Source organism: Lynx rufus, unplaced genomic scaffold, assembly GCF_022079265.1.
Source record: "Lynx rufus isolate CCGP_SWC_20201006 ecotype Redwood Valley unplaced genomic scaffold, mLynRuf1.p SCAF_10, whole genome shotgun sequence".
In the NCBI taxonomy this organism is placed as follows: domain Eukaryota; kingdom Metazoa; phylum Chordata; class Mammalia; order Carnivora; family Felidae; genus Lynx; species Lynx rufus.
The window spans coordinates 33,867,483-33,886,948 of NW_025814824.1; the positions used below are offsets into that span (position 1 = coordinate 33,867,483).

Here is a 19,466-nt window from a genome sequence, read left to right on the forward strand (position 1 = left end):
CTAAACAGTAAGATACCTAGTCTCTGCCTCGTTTGTATGGTATGCATCCCATTGATTTTCTTCTTGTGATTATTCTCCTCTTTCTCTTTGCCAAATGGACAGTTTTTACTTCAGGGAGAGAAACTGCTCACTGGCCAGTTGTCTTTGTGCGTTAGACACCATCATATTCTACATGTCTAACATGGCATGTCTGCAAGTTTGTCTGACCCCCTTTGTTTCACTAAATGAAAATCACAGCACTCAGTAATCTGGCACTTGGATAAATTTCCAAAAGATACAAAGTAAAAGAAAACAACAGATCCACATAGTGCACATTCTTCTCTGGTTCTGATGTAGGTTAGAGAGTCTCATTCTGAGGTAGCCTTCTAGATACTTTTTTTTTTTTTTAGTATTATTTATTTTTTTCTTTTTTTTTCTTTTTTTTTTCTTTTTTATACAAAAGTGCTCAAATAAGATGCTTGCAAGTGTTTGGTCTCTTGGATTTCATTCTACTAGTAATGGTAAAATGTGGAAAACAAAAATCTTTGTATGCTGAACACCAATGAAGTTAAAATTAAACCGAAATATTCTATCTATACCAAAACTTTTTAGGAGTTCCTTGGATATTTTGAGGGTTCTTAAAATCATATAAGATATGGCAAACTCATGCCATTATCCATGGCATCCTATAGCAATTTTGTTGGAAATTTGGAATTATATTGGAAAATAAACAGTTGCTCAATTTCCCCTTTTAGAAAAATCCTAATGGACTAGTGAGTATATTCCAAAGTTGACAATGATATTTATCACTAAAATAAGTTTGGTGTAGTTACTGAATGTTACAGAATAGATTTGGAAAGGATTCTAAATAAAACAAGTAGCTTTTCCTGATGTTGGCAATCATGAAAGGAAGGGCCCTGATTATCCAAGTGCTTTGGGCTGGTACAATCACTAACATCCCCGACTTAGTTGAAAACTAGGAATGCATATTATTCAAAGAGTTTTTGTACATGTGGTAAACAGATAATGCTTTAATTGGAAGAGTAACATATATGAACAACTAATGAAAATAACCAAAAGCTAAAAAGAAATGCTATTAAAATAGGCATCAATTATAAGGCACTCTAAATGCATAACTAAAACCAAAAGGAAAAGTACAGCACTTGCCAGGAGTGCTGTATGCCACAAAATGTTTCTGACTGAATAGAGTAACATGAGTTTGGCTTTGCCCCTGTTACATATCATAAATGCAAGTTTCATAGCACATACTATAGACAATATACGATTGAATACATTGTTTTTAAACAACTTGATAGCTGATATATTACAACATTCTCCCCTCCTAAAGGGATATGCACTGACCTTTCCCACATGCACACCTCTTAGATAGTTAATAATTTTTTTATTGCACTAGAGTGTTAGAAATATTGAACTTTGTTGGAAGCCTGGCTAACAAAGGATATCTGAATATGAGTAGGTGGGTGGGGGGAGACTGGGTAGGAAATTAGGGGGTGAGGTTTGACAATCACTGATGTGCATTCCTCATTTCCCTTAAAATTAAAAGTTTATGATATTAAGAAATACCCATATGTCATAAAATTAATAACAAATTGAAAAAGATGTTTATAATACCTTTTCTACCTAAAAAAAGACCCAAAAAACAAAAACAAAAACAAAACAAAAAACAAAACAAAATCATGGAAGAACTGAATGATAGCTATATCTATCTTTTTGTGTGGACACACTGTCTATATATACATAGACACCCCTGTAAAATATGGATATATATGTATATATGTTAGCAGCAACTTTATACTTTGCGCCTCCCTGTTGATTCCAAAAATAAAACAAAACAAAATGAAGTTCTCTTTTACTGTTTGAAGAGAATGGGTACTTTCTCACCAACCAAAACTGAACAGAAGTGTAAAAGTAATCTGACAAGACCAATACTGTAGATTAAGAATATTGCACAAAAATGTGCAAATGTTCAAATTATTTGATATTTCTACAGCAAGATATTACAGATAACAGTTCTACAGCTTAAAAAAAAACCTACAATTTGGAAATAAAAAATGAAGAGTTATGTATCTTTTTTTAAAATTCACTTTATCGAATGATACATTTTGTTAAAAAAAAGTTTACACAGTTAAAAATGAAGCACAGGTCAGCAGTATCTTTACAATACTAAAAAACTAAATCAAAGACTTTCTTTTTAAACATTTCCCCCCATTCCCCCTGAAATGTTATGAGCAGTATGGTGGGAAGGGGCGATGTCGCAGCAGAGTCCATTTTATCCTATGAGAAGCCACGCCAGCAAACATCTTGCACTGAACTGTAGGACTCTGGCAATTTCTCCTCACACCTAACAAGCAATCCTGAACAAGATGGTGGTTCTTTGCTGTGATTTCTTCTTCCCTTTATTTTGAATCCTTGAGGTATCTGTAAATAAAATCCTTCAGATGCCTCATCAGTCAGGATTCTCTTTATTATTTTTCAGGTTAGATCATTAAACTGTGAATTCTTGGTCCACCCAGAAGAGTTTGTTTTTATTTTGTTTTGTTTGTAATAGTCCCACTAAGTGGTAGTTAGCTAGAAGTTAAGAAGGACTTCTCGAGTGCCCTGTATGGCTCAGAAGAGACTCCGTGGATACTGAAGGGCCTGCAGTAAGAACCCAAAGGGGATCAGGGGTTTCTACGTTGCATAGTGATCAAAGCTGCCCAGGTACTCCAGTGCGGCTCGGTAGCAGAACTGGTACTGGTCCTGCAGGAAACCAAGCATGGGAAGAAACAGGACAAGTGGCTGTGAGTACATTTTAATAGAAAGATGAAAATCAAATTCCAAAACCAGTTACAACTAGACGGGGGCAAAATCACTACTCTCATCAATTAATTCAATCCAATGATTGATCCGTTTTAGTGAGCAAAGAATGATCAGCCTCTTGGGGTGTCTGTTCGCTTCACCAATCAGTTTGACTAAAATAGTCTCCTTATTCCTAAGTTGTAATGGCTAGAGTGAATATTATCTTCCAGACAGTGTGAGCATTTCTCCAAGCAGTACCAAACAATTACCAATACCGAACATGTGAACATATCATTGCTGTCTTTTACAACTATCTGCTTATTTGTGATAACTTATTCTCAGTTTGCATATTAAAGACAGGCTAATTCAGACACACATTGTCCTGAGGAAAACCTGGATTCATTTATCTTCTGGGCTATTGAAAAAATGATTTGAATAAAAAAAAATCGTATCAGATAGTAGACCTTAGTACCTGCAATCAGAATTACCCACCATCATTTCTGATGTTATTATTTAAGTAAGGGTGAGGAATAGTAGATACATAAAGCCATTTACAGAGGGCTCTGGAGTTTCAAGCTTTTCATCCCCTGAAAATGGCATCAAGACTGGCTGCCTATATCAAAAAACACCCGTGTCATTTGGCCTAATTCAGTGTGATTGCTGGTTATCTGTTCTAGAACGGCCTACATTAAAATAAAGTAACTTGAAACACGTCCTTTTTCAGACAGGAAAGAACATTGTCATATTGGAATAAGTTGGGGCATTGTTGGAGAGAGAAAAAGTAGAATTTTTGCCATAAAAGAAAGTTATTTTCAGCAGCCAATGGGGCTGAAAGTAGATAGTTTCTATTTTGCTTAAATGTGCATTTTTTTATAATAAAAATGGTAATGCAAAATAAATGGAATTTGCTTCCCTATGTTGTCACAGTAAGCTGCTTGGCTAAATGTTAAAGGGTTTTTAAATGTCCAATTTCCCTCTGCTACCCCCAGCACCCATTAAGTTTGTCAGGCCGACATCATGCTTTGGGCATTGCAAGCCAAATGCTTGTACTATTTTGAAATCACAATTTGGAAGATATTGTGGGTAATGAATTTAGGAATACATATAAATTGTATAATTTGGCGGCCTTTTGAGGAGCAGAAACACTCACTCATTAGAAATGAACAGTCAATATGCCAGACTGGCTATATCACAAACTCATATTATTCTAAAAAAAATAAGAATTTCATTATCAGTTATTAGGAGAGAATATGGGGTATTAATGTCTCTAGGGCCTTTCCAGGATCCAAATATATAAAATGGCATACACAGAGGGGAAAGAATGAGGTTCAAAAGTACTAAACAACTGGATTTTTCCTACAATATTTTCCTGTATCTTGTTCTGGTGTCAAGAGTCTCTGGATTCTATGAGGTCCTGGCTAATAAAACCTATTACTTGGTTATTGAGATGTGACAAACTCATGGAGATTTTTCTCACCTCTGTCTGTACCATGGCTGGTCGTTGTGTTCTTAACATTTTGACAGTCTGGAAGATATCTACAACTCCTTCATATCTCATTCTTTCCAAAACAATGCTTAGTGTTATGAAGACTCCAGTTCTTCCAACGCCCGCACTGTCATAATGACAAAGACAGCGTTACTGGATGCGACACTCATAGTCTTCACCACGTTTGCTTGGAAGCAGACATATGTGCACCTGTTTCCATATGACATCAGGTTCTTCCACAGCAATGTTCAGGAAAATGTGGTGTTGCATTAAAAAATGACTACTCTTAGGAAAATGTGTCATGGTAAAATGTGAGAATGAATGTAGGGTAATTAAGTCCTACTAACACAATGACTTTTCAACTGGGATTTGGTAAGATGCAGGAAACATAAATATGGGAAATAAATAGATGCAGGGAATGGTAAGTCAAATATAGGTTAATACTCTTCATGCAGATCCTGAAATTGTAAACCTTGCCTGCTTAATATTTTTAAAGTGTGAAATAATTTTGATAAGGTAAGGTAGACTTCAATTTTATTTATTTCTTGTAGTCACTTACAATCTATGCAGGATGTTTCATCATTTAGACATGTCAATAAATAAGAAGGCTTATAGACTCTTCAAATTTAGACATTAGTTTTGATTTGAGAAAACAGATTCTGTTATGGGATTTTTGATACAGGATTCTTATTTATTCTTTAGAAGGGTTGGTGAATGTCTTATATGTACATATTGTGTAAATGTATATATATTTGTTCTCTCTGCTGAAAATTAGGACTTTAACAGATTCTCAAAGGGGTCTTACCTTAAAAAAAATGAGCTATATGTTTATCTACTAGTTTTAGATGTTCAGGAGCTAAAACACCAGGATTCTTTCTACCACATTAGCAATGTTTTGACTTTGTTTTCTTTATTGTTTTAAGATAATTCCAGAATGTTCACTGCAGCTAGAGAAGAAAATTAATTCATAGCTTTTGTGCTCTTAAAAAGTAGCAAAGCATCTGGAGGTTTAGGTAATGAGGAGAAGAGTGAATAATCTGAAAAATCCCTACATTTTTGGATCCTAATTAAACAGCATGTGTAACGCTTGGGTACAGGCTGTAGAAAATGGATGGATTCATTTACTTGGGGATGCAGCTGACAGGCATATATAAATAGTGGGTCCCTTTATAAACTGGGTTTTCTAAAGATCCCAAACAGAAATATTAAGTGCAGCTTTAAAATCCATGGGCAGTCTTTACTAAGTGGCTGAAGATGTCCAGGAGTAGTCAAGGTTCTCTGTTAAGAGAGTAGATGACCTTGAAGGTCCCTTTCAACCTTGAAAGTCTCTCTTACTCCTGAGAGGCTGTGATTTATGATCTTTTTTTTCCCCCCTGAATGGTCCAGGTATTCCAGAGTCTATTTAACCTTGATTTGATTGCTCAAATGTATCAAAATATAGGATTTCTGGATTTCTACTAGGTGCTTTCAAGAAAATAACAGACAGTGGCCTTACAACTTCTGAATTTATTGACTTCAGAATGCTAGTTTAATAACTTGTAAATGAGGTGAATAGTATTTTAAGGATATTCCCAGATAAGGTAAAATATCTAGAAGTCATATATATATATATATATATATACACACACACACATGTATATGTGTGTATATATATACATATGTGTGTGTGTGTGTGTGTGTGTGTGTATAAACAGGTCATAGGTAAACTCCTTATACTAAAGAAGTATTTAAATCATTTTGTGATGGTAAAAGCAATGGGAAGTAAACACATTTATACACTTAACTTTATGGCAATGTCTAAAGTTAAAAATATATATTAAATATATCCTTTTTTATAGTTTATACTAGAAAAGTTTGAATTAGCATTTGGGCAACTTATGTAGAAAGTTAAGGGGAATACTCAGGTAATTTAAGTCCAATCTATACCATCCATTGTGTCTGAATATTGGAGTGTATATGTTATTCCCTACATGCTCTTTGGTTTTCTAGAACAAAGGATTTTGGATAACTGAACACAAAGCTAATGTGAATAAATAAGATCCACTACTCATAGAATATACCATATCTGGGGAACATGATGTGCTAGAAAGAATCTCAGAGATGAGCTGAGAAAATTGAGATCAAGAGAAATCGCCCTACAGTCACAGAGCTAAGTGATGACAGAAGTGAGGCTAGAACTCAGGTATCTTAAAGCTTAAATTGAATATTTCTCCTATTTTGAGATCTTGTCTTCCATATCACTAAAAATCATAGTTTGGCATCTATGTCTTTCTTTTATTTTCCGTTTTTTACCCTTCCTTTCCCCCTTCCTTTTCCTGTCTGTTCCCCCTTCCCTTCCCTTTCATTTTTTCAAGCAAAATAAATTTTTAAAGTAAATTCCCTTAAGATTTCAACCATAAAGGGATTAGAAATTGAGACTTCAAATTGATAGAATCTGAAAATATGTTAGTTTAAGTAAAATTAGGTGAATTCCTTTTGTTGGAGGGTTTCTCCATAACAACTTCCAAAAGCACTAAATTTATGGTGAGTGTCCTTTCTGAACTGTTTACTTGCTATTTCTATTAACTTCAATGACTTGAATTATAAAATGCCGTGGAAACTATTGAAAATAATTAACTTGAAGGTGCTTCATTTTCTGATATAGCAACAATTTTCAAGCAAATTGCAATTTTAACTGAGGTACCATTCTAATCATTTACTGACTGGCAAGAATTAGTATTATCATTAAGGCTTGATAACTATTTACGGGTTTCCTAAAAAGACAAACACAGGAGATAGAGAAGAATAGTTATCAGTGTAATGCTATGGAAGTAGAATAAGTAAGAAATAATTAACTGAACAAATTATCATGAGGGGATATGACAACAATTCCTGCTAAGGTAAACTAGGTAAGGGAAAAAATGCAGTTCGGTCTTTGTTAAAAGATGTAAAATTTGGGGATAAAAATCTTACCTCTTGTTATTTTCATTTATTTTTGAAAAGAGAGAAATGAGACTTGCTTTAGATTTTACAATATATGTCTGAGAATAAAATATCAATTATACTGATTCACTACAATAAGCTTGTACTGACAATGAATAGAAAGCAATGCACATTTTCAAAGTTACTATTACATTCATCACAAATGGAAACTCATCATTCTTGATGGTTAACTCACCTGCAATGGACTGAAATGGGCCCATCTTGGCCAAACTGCTCTTTTGTTTTATGTACTTGGCCAATGAAGTCAATAAATCCTTCTCCAGACTTTGGCACTCCTTGCTCTGGCCAGTCAGTGAACTGGAACTGCCTCACTGTTCGGGACTGTCCGTCCTATACAAAGAAAGCCACATACCCAGCCACAGAGGAGGATACCAGGAAGATCCAGCCAGTGTACAGACCACAGCAGCAGGAATTTTTTTTTTTTCCAAAAAGAATAAAAAAAAAAGAGGTGTGTGTGGGGGGTGTTAGAAACATGTTTAACTAGAAATTTAGTCACATGTGTGTCTTATCTGTTATTAACACTGTCTATATTCACATATATTTAAATTGCAAATTCAGTCTGGCAATGCCCAAGTAAAAACCTGGGTTCTTGTAAAAAGCCATCTAGTTCCGATATTAGTAAATGCTTCCATGATCCAAAATTTGCCTTCAAAACCAAAGTGGAACATATATACTCTATTTTAAAAATTTCAGGAGCCAATAACTTAATATTGAAAGGAGCAACTAGGCATGTCATCCAGACCAGAGATTTTGCTATTGTCACAATAACTTCCCGTCTGCTGTGCTTGCTTGTATCTAGCATTGTCAAATGACAAATAGTGACACTAAAAGGATCTGACACCAACTGGGTAGCTGTTAATCTCGATGCCCCACATGTCTCAGAGGCATACAATTTCTAGCCATGGTAGTGTATATAGCATGTGTTATGCAACTATGCTGTTGGGTGGGAAGGAAGTAAGGGGTCCCTCAAGGAGATAAAAGAGATTATTATCAAATAAACACTCTATTCTGAAAAAGCGCTCTTCTGGCTGACCACAGGAATTAGGCACTGTGGGGAGTTTAACAGACAGACCAATGGAAAGAAAACAAGCTGGATATGAGAGGAATCTTTAAAGTGATTAGGCAAAACTACTCTGACTCATGAAGTAGAAATGATTTGAGAAAGATCTACTAATGTGCCTCTGATTCCTTCTAGAACAGTGTTTTCAGAAGCACAAGAAAAGCAGAAGGGACCCTCTCTTTAATTGGAGGAATAAGAATTATGGCCATAAACTTTCTTCGCTGAATCCGCTGAGAGGGAGAGGGTCCAAATTCCATGCTTGGAAAGACTGATCCTATTTGAAGAGGCTCTGCTCCCAGTTAAGCCTTCAACTTGTTCCTCCTTTCCATTTTTGTAACATCTCTTTCCCCTTTAAAGGCCTTTGGATATGGGTATGCATGTTCCCAAGATTCTGGTTAAGTAGACAGAGACCCAATCTTTCCCATTCAGTCAGACTGAGAGGAGGGGATGGCTTAGCTCAAGATGGGCATACATAACTTGTGTCTTGTGTTTTCCACAGGAAAAGGGCATATTCCTGACTGTCATCATTTGATAAAACAGGAAGATCACATTAACTTTGTGGGAACACTGAGGAATATGCAAATAACTGCTTGGCCCCATAACTAACTTATGGATGGTAACCATGGAAGCATGATTTACTTCCCTCTGTTTCTGGAAAAGGTTTGGAAAGCACAGGAAGGAAGCCAAAGACTAGGTAATGCAGATTTGTCCTCCTCTGAATATCCTGGGGATTTCATTTCTGACTACAGTTGCTTTTAGCAGCAAGAAGAGGTCATGTGCACAAACCCTTACTATTTGGAGGAGACACCAGCTGACTCCATTTAAAGGTTACCTGTTTAACAATACTGTCTTCCAAGTGCCAACTCACTCTCTAAACTGCTAAGTTCAGATTAGAAACACACTAGGAGCACAGACATCAAATGCTATGGCAGCTAAGAAAATTATAAAATCACAGGGAGCCTTTTAAAAAAATAATTTGAATAAGTTCTTCAATATTTCTTTTTCTTTTTGTGATCAGATTTAATTTGGGCAAGTGAGGAGTAGTAAAGAAATTGTGTCTGTTATTTGCAGGGCCTAACCCCCAGTCTTTACCATCAGAAATGGTTGGTGAATTTTCTTGGAATGTACTTAAGGTTTTCACTCACATATCTATCTTCAAATTATGAAAGGGCAACTGTGTGTATGTATGTATGTATGTATAACCAAAGCATGCTTACTTGGGCAACTTAAAAAACTCAACCTATGGACTTAACTGCTATTAACTGCTATCTTGAGTATGGTCACCTTCAGAGTAGTTAAGATTTCAGACTTTCTGGGATTAACAGATCTGTCACCTGGGCCAACCAGTCTGCTAGCCAATTTCTCCTTCACTTTAGGCCAATAGCCAGGGCACGGCTTTGGAGATTAGCAGACAATCTCTAAACATGAGTATTGGTTGGGAAAGCTGCTGTCCAGAAAAAAAAAAAAAAAAAAAAAGCAAAAAAACAGTGGATCAAGTAAATAGCTGTATCCTGGAGTTTCATTCAACCCACCTACTGTGACAGTTCCAAAAACAAAGCAAGGCTTTGGACTGACCCTGCTCTCTCCTAAGATATGTTTGTAATCATGGTTTGAAAGTGGCCAAAGGCAAGGATATTAAAGTTTATGCATAGAACATCTTACATCAGGGCTGAACCTTGGACTCAGCAATCTAGATAAGAAATGCAGAATGAAAATTAGCCAACAAGGGTCGTGGGTGCACAGCTCTCATGGACAGACACATTAGCACACCGAGGAATAAACCATGCCAGGAATCAAATTAGAATGTGCAAAGCTTGTCAGAGTCTTCTAAAGAATGCCATTTGCTCTGCAGTTTTAAAATCATACCAAATTAACCTCTAAGTCCACATGACCTAGAGGGCTTTGCAAAACAACAACATATTTACAGCCTCAAGTAATGAAGAAGTCAAAAAAGCTCCAAAGAGAATAAGCTGAGAAAGTGAATATAAGCACAGCCAACCAATCAGTAAATGCTTCCCAGGACACACACTCACCAAGTGTATCCCCAAAGTTGGGCTGCCAGATGTTATGTTTGAATGGAAGCCAAGCCTGCATGTGAGGACACTTGCCAGACAGAGGAAAAGTTACTCTTACAGTAAAAAAAAATAGTCCTCCAAGATAAGTTATTTCTTTACACTTTGGGAGTATGATCACTTGGCAGATGTTTCTCCAGAGATGCTTATTTATTTTGAGAGAGAGCACATGCATGGGCAGAGAGAGAAAGGGAGAGAAAACATCCCACTTAGTCTCCGTGCTGTCAGCACATAGCCCAGTGTGGGGCTCGATCTCAGGAACCCATGAAATCATGACCTGAGCTGAAATCAAGAGCTGGACACTTAACCGGCTGATCCATGCAGGGACTTCCCCAGAGATTCATTTTAGACTGCTTTTCAGCTAATGGTTAAGAGCATAAGATTGTGCAAACTTACCCTGGCATCTGTGACCTTGAATTCTCTTAGGATATACTGTGGCATGTTGTACTCAGCCATGGGATCTACAACAAAGTACTGGTATCTTGCAGATCGTTCTGCGGGCCAGTATTGGTGACATTTCTCCTAAAAGGAGAGAGGATTAATGTCAAATCATACAAAGTACAAATATTATCTATCATCTATCAATCTACATTTCTTTCTCTCATTAAAAAAGTTCAAAATTCAAGGCCATTCCAATGGCATGTGACCCATTTTCTCTTTGAAGCCATAAGTTCCCTGAGAAGAGGGAAATCATGTGGTTTAATATTTGCCCATGGTACAAAGCACAGAATTGGCATACAGAAGGTTATTAATACACATAAATTAAATTGAATACTTTGATAGTATAAGTGTCTTCATACCTACAAGTTCTCCAAATAATTACACCAGTCCTTGGATATAATGCTGGCCCTATCCATCATGCATTGCACCACCAGAGGAGACTTGCATCAGAGCGTTATGGAATAATAAGAACCAGCAAGTGTGAATGGAGAAAGAAACTTCTATATTGATTTGGTCCAGTCTCCCTTGTCAGCTGAGGAAACTGAAGTCCAGGCAGTTTTAATGATTTGGCTAAATTTTTCAGTGTCAACTCTGAAGAGTCAGAATAGTCAAGTTAATTTCTTAGTTTGGCATTTTTTTTTTTTTTGCTCTCTTTATGTGGTTTAAATGATGGGTTTTAGATCCATCTCTACCATTTAATTTATACAAAGAAGAGAGAAAGAAAATATCTTAAGCAAATATAGCAAAATGCTTGCATCTATTGAATCTAAGTGGTAGTTCCTTAGGTATCTCTAATACTATTTATATTATTTTATTAGAGAGAGAGAGAGAGAGAGAGAGAGAGAGAGAGAGCAAGCTGGGGATGGCAGAGGGAGAGAGAGAGAAAATCTTAAGCAGACTCCACATCCAGTGCCGAGCCTGATGGGGGCTTGATCCCACAACTGTGAGATCATGACCTGAGCAGAAATCAAGAGTCAGGTACTTAACCAACTGAGCCACCCAAGTTCCTCATATACTATTTTATATATTTTTCAGAATAATCATTTTCAAAAAGTAGAACTGAGATTACCAGATTATATCCTTGGAAAAACTATGTAACTATTCAACCTGGGTGGAGAATGGGCAAATAAGAATTTGCTTCACAGATGTAAGGAAGTCAAGTTCATTCCCACAGAGAAATGAGGGTACATTTGCTCATGAAACTCCAGCTTTTCCAGAATAAAAAAAAAGATTGTGCCTGGAAACAAAATACTAGATCTTTCTCCAAAACACACAAATTAAAGAACTTGATGTGGCTTTGCAAGTTAAAAAACAACAGAATAATGAATGGCCCAGAATGTGACCAGAGAACTCTGCATTTCAAAGAAATGATGTTGGCCCTTGGGTTATTAGAATGAAATTGTCATTTCTTCATGGTGAATGTCTTATGAGAAGACACTCACTCTGCCCATCTCACGCAGCTTGGTGAGCATCACAACGATGGTGGAATTGTGTTCCCAGAGCATCCGCCAGAAGTCTTCTGTGGTCTCTGCCAAGGGCCCCTGGGTAGCAATGTAGGCTTTCTGTTGTCTGAATTATAGAGAATAAAAATAGCATGTTAAAGTAATCAGAGAACACGCAAAGGTTCACATATGATATGTAAACACCAAACCCAAGGATGAACACTGAAAACATATTATCATTGCAGTTGTAGTAAATGTCCATTAAGATTGTGTATCAAATAAGAATGTTTACTATATTTGAGGGACTTTGCAAAAGAAATTGCTTTGTTACTATTATCATGTAGGTCTTCATTATTATTTAAATTTTAGTGCAATGCTCATAGCTCAGTTTTATGTATCATACAAATCACTTAAACACTGGTGTGGCTTTGCTTTGTAGAAAGGACTCTTACATAATCTATTACATTTATGAAATAAATCTTCTGTATTAACTCTTTCCACACCCAAATGGTTTCTAAAGGAAGAGTACAAAAGGCAAGAATAAAGACTCCATGACTGCTTCTTCTTACTCCTACCAAAAAACAAACAAACAAACAAACAAACACCAAGGGACTGAATGCTGACCTATGCATAAAGAAGATGTTTTCAATTGAGATGAAATTCATTCTGGCTTATGAAACTGGGGCACATGTAAATATCAAGGCTTTGGACCGTCAGAGGAGCAAGCGTATATACCTGTATCCATCAATAAAACTGGCATTGATGTAATCAGATCCTTCTACTCCTCGGATAGGCTGCAGGCATACCCTTGTGGATTCATATGGCATAATATTAACAAGGCGATTTTTGAATTTATTACATGGAAGATTGGCACTGATGAATCTTGAGGTGTGAGCTTTAGAGCTGGCTAGACGCTGTTGAATAGAAAAAAAGAAAAAAATCTGACAAAGATAATTTTAGCCTACAGTTAGACGCAATGTACCCGAGATTTCCTCTTTAGAGGAAAACTTTAGAGTAAAGCTTTTGTTTATTTTAAAGCAAAGGACTCTTCAAACTGCACTGCTTTTCACTTCTACCTAATGATTCCATATAGTCTACTGACTTTTTAAGTATGTTCTGAGAGTATGATCTCTCAGTTTAAATTAAGGTACAAAAGAGCTCGAGGTATTGTTAGGAAGCAAAGGACAGAGAAAAGGGAAAGAGGAAGAAAAGTATTTTATAGTCAGACACCTGAGAAGGTCAAGTGAATCTTGTAACTTCAAAAACTTGAAAGGTTAAGAAAGTGAGGCCACTATTCAGAGACAATCCCAGAATGACTTGCTTCTGAATTACCACATCACATCCAATATCATACCTTAAATTCAAGCTCCATTCCTGTGACATTCTCTCCTGCTTCTATTTGTGTCAGCTTCTGAATGTAGGCATACAAGTTTCTAGCTGGCACTTCGGTATTTCCACAAGTCACTGCTTCTAACAGTGCATCATGGATAAAGATGTATTGGTCTTCTGTTTGAACCATGTAATTCCTCTGGGCTCTCATTAAAGTTACATGGCCATAAATATCTACAGTTTTTTCATGCTTTATTCTTTCTAACATGGCGTCTATTACAATGAAACAGCCAGTCCTGCCAACTCCCGCACTACAAGAAAAACAAAAGAAAAGTCTAAATAAATCTACCAGGAAACAAACACGTAAAAAATTATTTTCATTCTTATTAACTAAGTTTTAAATCCATTAATTCTTTTCAACTAGCTATTGGGATTATTTTGGAGCACTCTAAAATAAAAGGTATTATCAAGTCACCGTAACCAGAGGGGAGGGAATCAAATACCAAGTATAATTAATTTGGTTTCAAAATGTAAATCCATAATCACTATGCTCCTTGATCATGTAAAACAAAGCATACATTATTTTGAAACTGTTATTTAAAAAACACATTTAGGTTGTTTATATTAGAAGGTATTTTGTAAATTGGTTAATATCTAACTAGGCTATATCTTTTTGCAAATCTTCTCCATTTATTTCAGTTCAATTTGCGAAATAAAAACTAGAAAATCATTCAGTATGAAATATTTCATATTCTAAAATGCAGCAAGGAAGTTTTAAGATCAATTTAGTGGGAAATATATAATTAAGATATTGAACTGCTATTACACACTAAAAAAAAAAAAGAGCAGGTAATTCTCAATGGAAATAAATTCCTAATAAAAAAACAATCACTAGAGAGTACAGGCGAGTTTTTCTTCTCTTCCAGAGTTGAACATATTTTGAAATTCCAGGTGAAATTCAAGTATTCTGTGTGGGAAAATAAAAGCTTCAATCTTTGTTATTGAAGAAGCTCTGAGGCATTTTTTAAACTCCATTACTTCTGGACTTATGGGTCATTTTCCAGTTGGTGGAAACGGATTCAAAGAAGAGAAGGTAAGAGAGAGCAAAACCCCAAAACAAGATATGCTGTTCCAAGGAGACAATCTAATTTACTGAACTGGATTACAGAGTCAGGTGGTTGAAACATTGGAATTTCCTCAAGTGTTGGAAAGAACACTAGCAAAATAACACATCTGTGTTCTTAAATCTCTAGGTAAGTCTTGTTTGTCTCTTAGCAAACTCTTTAGAGTGAGTCCATTTATGTGTCAAGTATGGTTGAATCCAAAATATTTTTCTCTTCCTGATCATGGATATTTACCTGGCTGGGAAACATGTAATTAACAGGAATAGGTATACACAACCACCATAGATACTAAGCAACAGTCTCCTTCATTAGCTACATGCCACTGTTTCCTGTCATTTGCGTATCTATGCATTCATTTATTTGTCCATCTGTCCATCAACATATCCTTCTCTTCATTCAATGAACAGTACTTTGTTCAGTAACATGTGGGATACAACATTAAAGATGACTTAGATCTTACTTTTAAAGAGCTCAACATCTATCAATGAGGTAAAAGGTTACTTAACTATTTATACTAATGGACAGAAAGAAAACAAACAAAAACCAGGATGTGTTGGTTTTGTGGATGATGTGGCATTTGAACCAGGACTTGAAGGACACAAAGGACGGGGAATTTAGGAGGCTAGAATAGCAAAAGAGAAAAAAATGGCTTTTGCAGCCATATGTTGGCTTTGGGAGTTACATATGAAACTTTTCATTGGCCTAGTGAGGCACTTGTACAAGGAAGATACCAGAACTTCAAATGGATGAGTTTAGGGAGCACTAGGGTACCTGACTCAATTGAAATGGCAATTTCTCTCTATTGCCAAGTGCCTACAAGGTGGTAAGTGAGCATTTTGTAATAAATAATACCTTTATTTATGTACTGAGCAGTACAGATCAAATCTAGCTTCCACACAAAGGCCCTCAGGTTTGTAGACTAGGTTAAGCAGGAATATGATAGGAACACTATTTAAAAATTGCTTACTTTTTATGTCCTGTCAGACATAAAAAATGACTGTTAGTATTTAGTCAGAGAGCCTCTGGATTTTCATTCTAAGACTGCATTCAAGGTTTAACCACAAAGTGATACGACGCTGAGATGTAATGCAAAAGCTTTTGGAGACAAAGAGTCTTTGAAGTGACAGACATTTTTTTAGCACAAAACAATTAGAAATCTGATGCACCCAGATCCACAAAGTCCCGTTTACTTAGTTTGTTCTACTAATAAAACCGGGAGATGGCAAGCCTTTCCTGATACTCCCCATTACCCCTCTCTCCCAGTCCCTAGGCAGGATTAATCACCCTCTGTTCCAGATCACCTAAGTGGTATCTCAAATGCCACTCCATTACAGTCTCAATCATATCGTATTATTAACTAGTCTGGTAGGGTAGTCATCCTCAAATCATGGAGTATATCCTGAGAGCAGGAACTAACTGTTCTGTTACCTTTTTGTGTCCTAAATTAAGCATGAAGTCGGTGCTTAATAATGTTTGTGAAATAAGAAAATAAATCAGTAATTGGCATCAGAGGCCTTACATAATGAGCAGCCCATCCATGTTCGGTAAGCCTACTGAGAAAGAAGGACCCTTCAGTCAGTGAAAGCAGCTTACATTTGACAAAGGTTCAGAATTATGCAGAGAAGGCCTGAAGACTGCTCCACAGTGCTAGGTAGGGAACAGGGAGAGAGGAAAATGCTTTGAGAGGCCTCTGTGTCTGGGTCTTCTGATCTGCCATCACAGTGCAATTACAAGAAACTAAGTAAGACTTAACCTGGAGAAAGGGGATAGCCCTCACATTTAGGAGGTTCTAAGACCATGAATAATATCTTTTTTCTCTGCGTTGTTTTACTTAATTATCTTCATCCTAATTGTTCATTGTTTCTAATTGGATACAACGTCATGCAATTCTTTTTAGTGCAAACCATGCCATAAGCCTTATAACTGAGCCCTAAATAAGTCAATTCTAGACAATGGCAGGTATATTTTCCCAAAAAATGCAGCAGGGACCATTCCAAATGTCTATATTCTGGATCTATATTCTGACAAAAAGATATCTTGGGATCTTGGAAAATTGGTAGGAATAACTCCAGATTCAAACAGTAGCAACCTCTTCATGGTGGTATGGATGCAATTTCCCCAAAAAACTGAGGGAAAAAATCAAATATGTGCCTGAGTCTAAATTACAAACTATGGGGGAAAAAGACAGAAGAGAGGCTATTACTTGTGCAAAACCTATTTCTTCTCCGCCAATTCAAAATATTGTTAATTCCTCAAACTTGCTATTCATATGGAAGATAGGGAAGGAGTGGACCCTTTTAATGTATGTATTACTTCATCTTTAGAAGGAAGAGTTCTTGGTATTTAAATGTTAGAGAGGTTTCTTAGCTTTAAGTAAGATCATGAAGTTCAACACACTTTTTCCAGATACCAATGGCTGAGTGTCCTTGAGAAAGTCACTTAAACTCTTCCCTGCTTTCCCATTTTTTTCTTAAATCGCGATAGTGATCATTAACTCTAGTTAATTACTTAGCAAGTTTTAAGGCTGAATTAAACATGCCAAGTGTTTGCAAACATAAAGGAAGACACAGTAACATTGTGGGTGCAAACTCATTTTAAAATTCTACCTCTGAAGCTGACGAAAGGAATAGATAATGTTAAAGCTGAGAAAATTGTGATACAATCACTGCAGGATCATTTAAGATTAGGCTTTCAACATCTTGCTTTAATCTACCCCCTCAAGCTGTTCTCCCCTTTCTCTTCATATTTCAAATAAATAATATCTTACATTTGAAGAACTTACTACTTTCCCATATATTGTCATGGTAAATGAGATGCCAGCAAAGTGCCTTCCAAACACACTGCTTGGTTCCCGGGAGGCACTCAGCAAATGTCCGTCAGTTCCCTTTTCCCTTCTATGATTTATAACATCTGGGAGCTGCCCTAAAGTCCCACAGCTAATAGTAAATGGCTGAAGAGGGGCTCAATTGTAAGTTGTGAGATGTTAAATTTTAGCACAACATTCGATGGTGTTGCCACTGCTTTCTGCCAGTTGCATCAGAAAAAAAAATGGTGCCCTTCTTGTGGCCCACCCCTCAACAACATCCCTTTAGTATTGTTCAACGATCCTGAATGTAGGTTCCTTAAAAACCCTTTCTTCCTTGGTTTCTGTTTAATTCCTGTAATGATAATCCTCATGCTTCTCTGGATTTTTCCATCTGTATCTCTTTCTCTAATTCACATACCTTAGCCAAATGCCAAAATGTAGATAATGTCCCCAAAGTTCTGTCCTCATTTCTCTCATTCCCCTTCATGATTCAGCAATAATCTTCAAACAGATGATTCCTAAGATGATATACTTTTCTTTGAGCATAAGTGGAGACCTATATTTCAAGCCACCCTCAAATTTCTTTAGAGATAAATAGATTCCAAGATTAATCAGCATCTTCTCTGTTCAAATCTGCTCTTCCCTCTCTTTCCTTGCTATTCAGGGCTAAAATTTAAGAATCAGTTTGGACTGTTTTCCCCTCCTTCCCTGTACAGTAATAAATTATGAATTTCTGTGCTTTCAACCTCTACAACTTTATTCAATTATCCATCCATGGTGTGCTAGAGCCAGCAGTAGCCAATTATTAAATTCTCAGAAATTTTGCATAAATGTATTAAAAATAAGGTTATACACAAAACACACTACTTCTTAATTAGTTTTCATTTATGCTCTTGAGGTGAAACTATTATATGATGATGTGCTAACTGAGCCTCTCTCCTGAGCTTTGCCTTCAGTGATGTCACATTTGTACCTTGAAATCAGCCATGGTGGGAGGACGTACAATGAGGAAATTGGCAAATATTTCCCCACCCCCACCCCCACAGAGCTGGTTGTTACACATTGCCAGTAACTATTGACTGTCCTAACTCATCCATACCCATCAGCCAGGGACAGACAGGAAGTTGCTCATTACTTTGTTTTTCCATCCACATTTGCTACGTCCTCTCATAAGACTCTATAGGCTAATATTTAAGGAGTGCCCACCATGTGCTAAGACATCAGGGAAGTGGTGAGCAAAGTCAACAAGATCTTCTACTCATGGAGATTACGGTTTAGTAGGAGAATTAGATAGTAAGTGATCATATGAATAAATATACAATTATAAATCTCCAATAACTGCTATGAAGTAAATGTACAGCATGCTGGCCAAGTACTGTTGAGGAAATGTCATTTAAACTGACACCTGTTATGGGGCACCTGGGTGACTCAGTCAGTTAAGCGTCCAACTCTTGATTTTGGCTCAGATCATGGTTTGTCATAGTTCATAAGAGCCCTGAAACCCAGCATGGGATTCTATCTCCCCTCCACCACTCCTTGCTTGCGTGCTTGCCTCTCTCTCTCTCAAAATAAGTAAATAAACATTCAAAAACAAACAAACAAACAAAACCAAAAAAAAAAACAAACTGATGTCTGTTATGGACTGAATTGGGTCCCCTCAAAATTCATATGTTGAAGTCTTAACCCCCAATGTGACTGTATTTATGATAAGGTTTTTAGGGAGGTAATTAAGTTAAGGTCATAATGGTGAGGCCTTTGCCAAGCCGGACTGGTATCTTTATAAGAATGAGAAGAGACACCAGAGAACTATAAACAAACAAAACAGTTATTTTAAAGAATTGCTGTTAGTACAGTTATGTATTTGATAAAAATGCTATAAACAACCCTTAAAATGGAAAATAAATATGTAGCACCTGTCCTTTTTCCCCTCACTGCCTTCCAGCCAC

General features: G+C 36.5%; 1 protein-coding gene across 1 annotated transcript in view; it reads right to left on the reverse strand.

The window, feature by feature from the left end:
- Positions 1-2,670: 2,670 nt before the first annotated feature.
- Positions 2,671-19,466, reverse strand: part of PTPRD (protein tyrosine phosphatase receptor type D) — a 318,572-nt gene continuing 301,776 nt past the window's right edge. Inside the window, exons 31-37 of the mRNA XM_047096382.1 lie at positions 13,616-13,901; positions 12,997-13,175; positions 12,262-12,388; positions 10,775-10,900; positions 7,422-7,576; positions 4,256-4,391; positions 2,671-2,739 (exon numbers count right to left, since the gene is read on the reverse strand). Of these exons, the coding sequence (XP_046952338.1) occupies positions 2,671-2,739; positions 4,256-4,391; positions 7,422-7,576; positions 10,775-10,900; positions 12,262-12,388; positions 12,997-13,175; positions 13,616-13,901 (1,078 nt within the window). The remainder of the gene's footprint in view (positions 2,740-4,255; positions 4,392-7,421; positions 7,577-10,774; positions 10,901-12,261; positions 12,389-12,996; positions 13,176-13,615; positions 13,902-19,466) is intronic.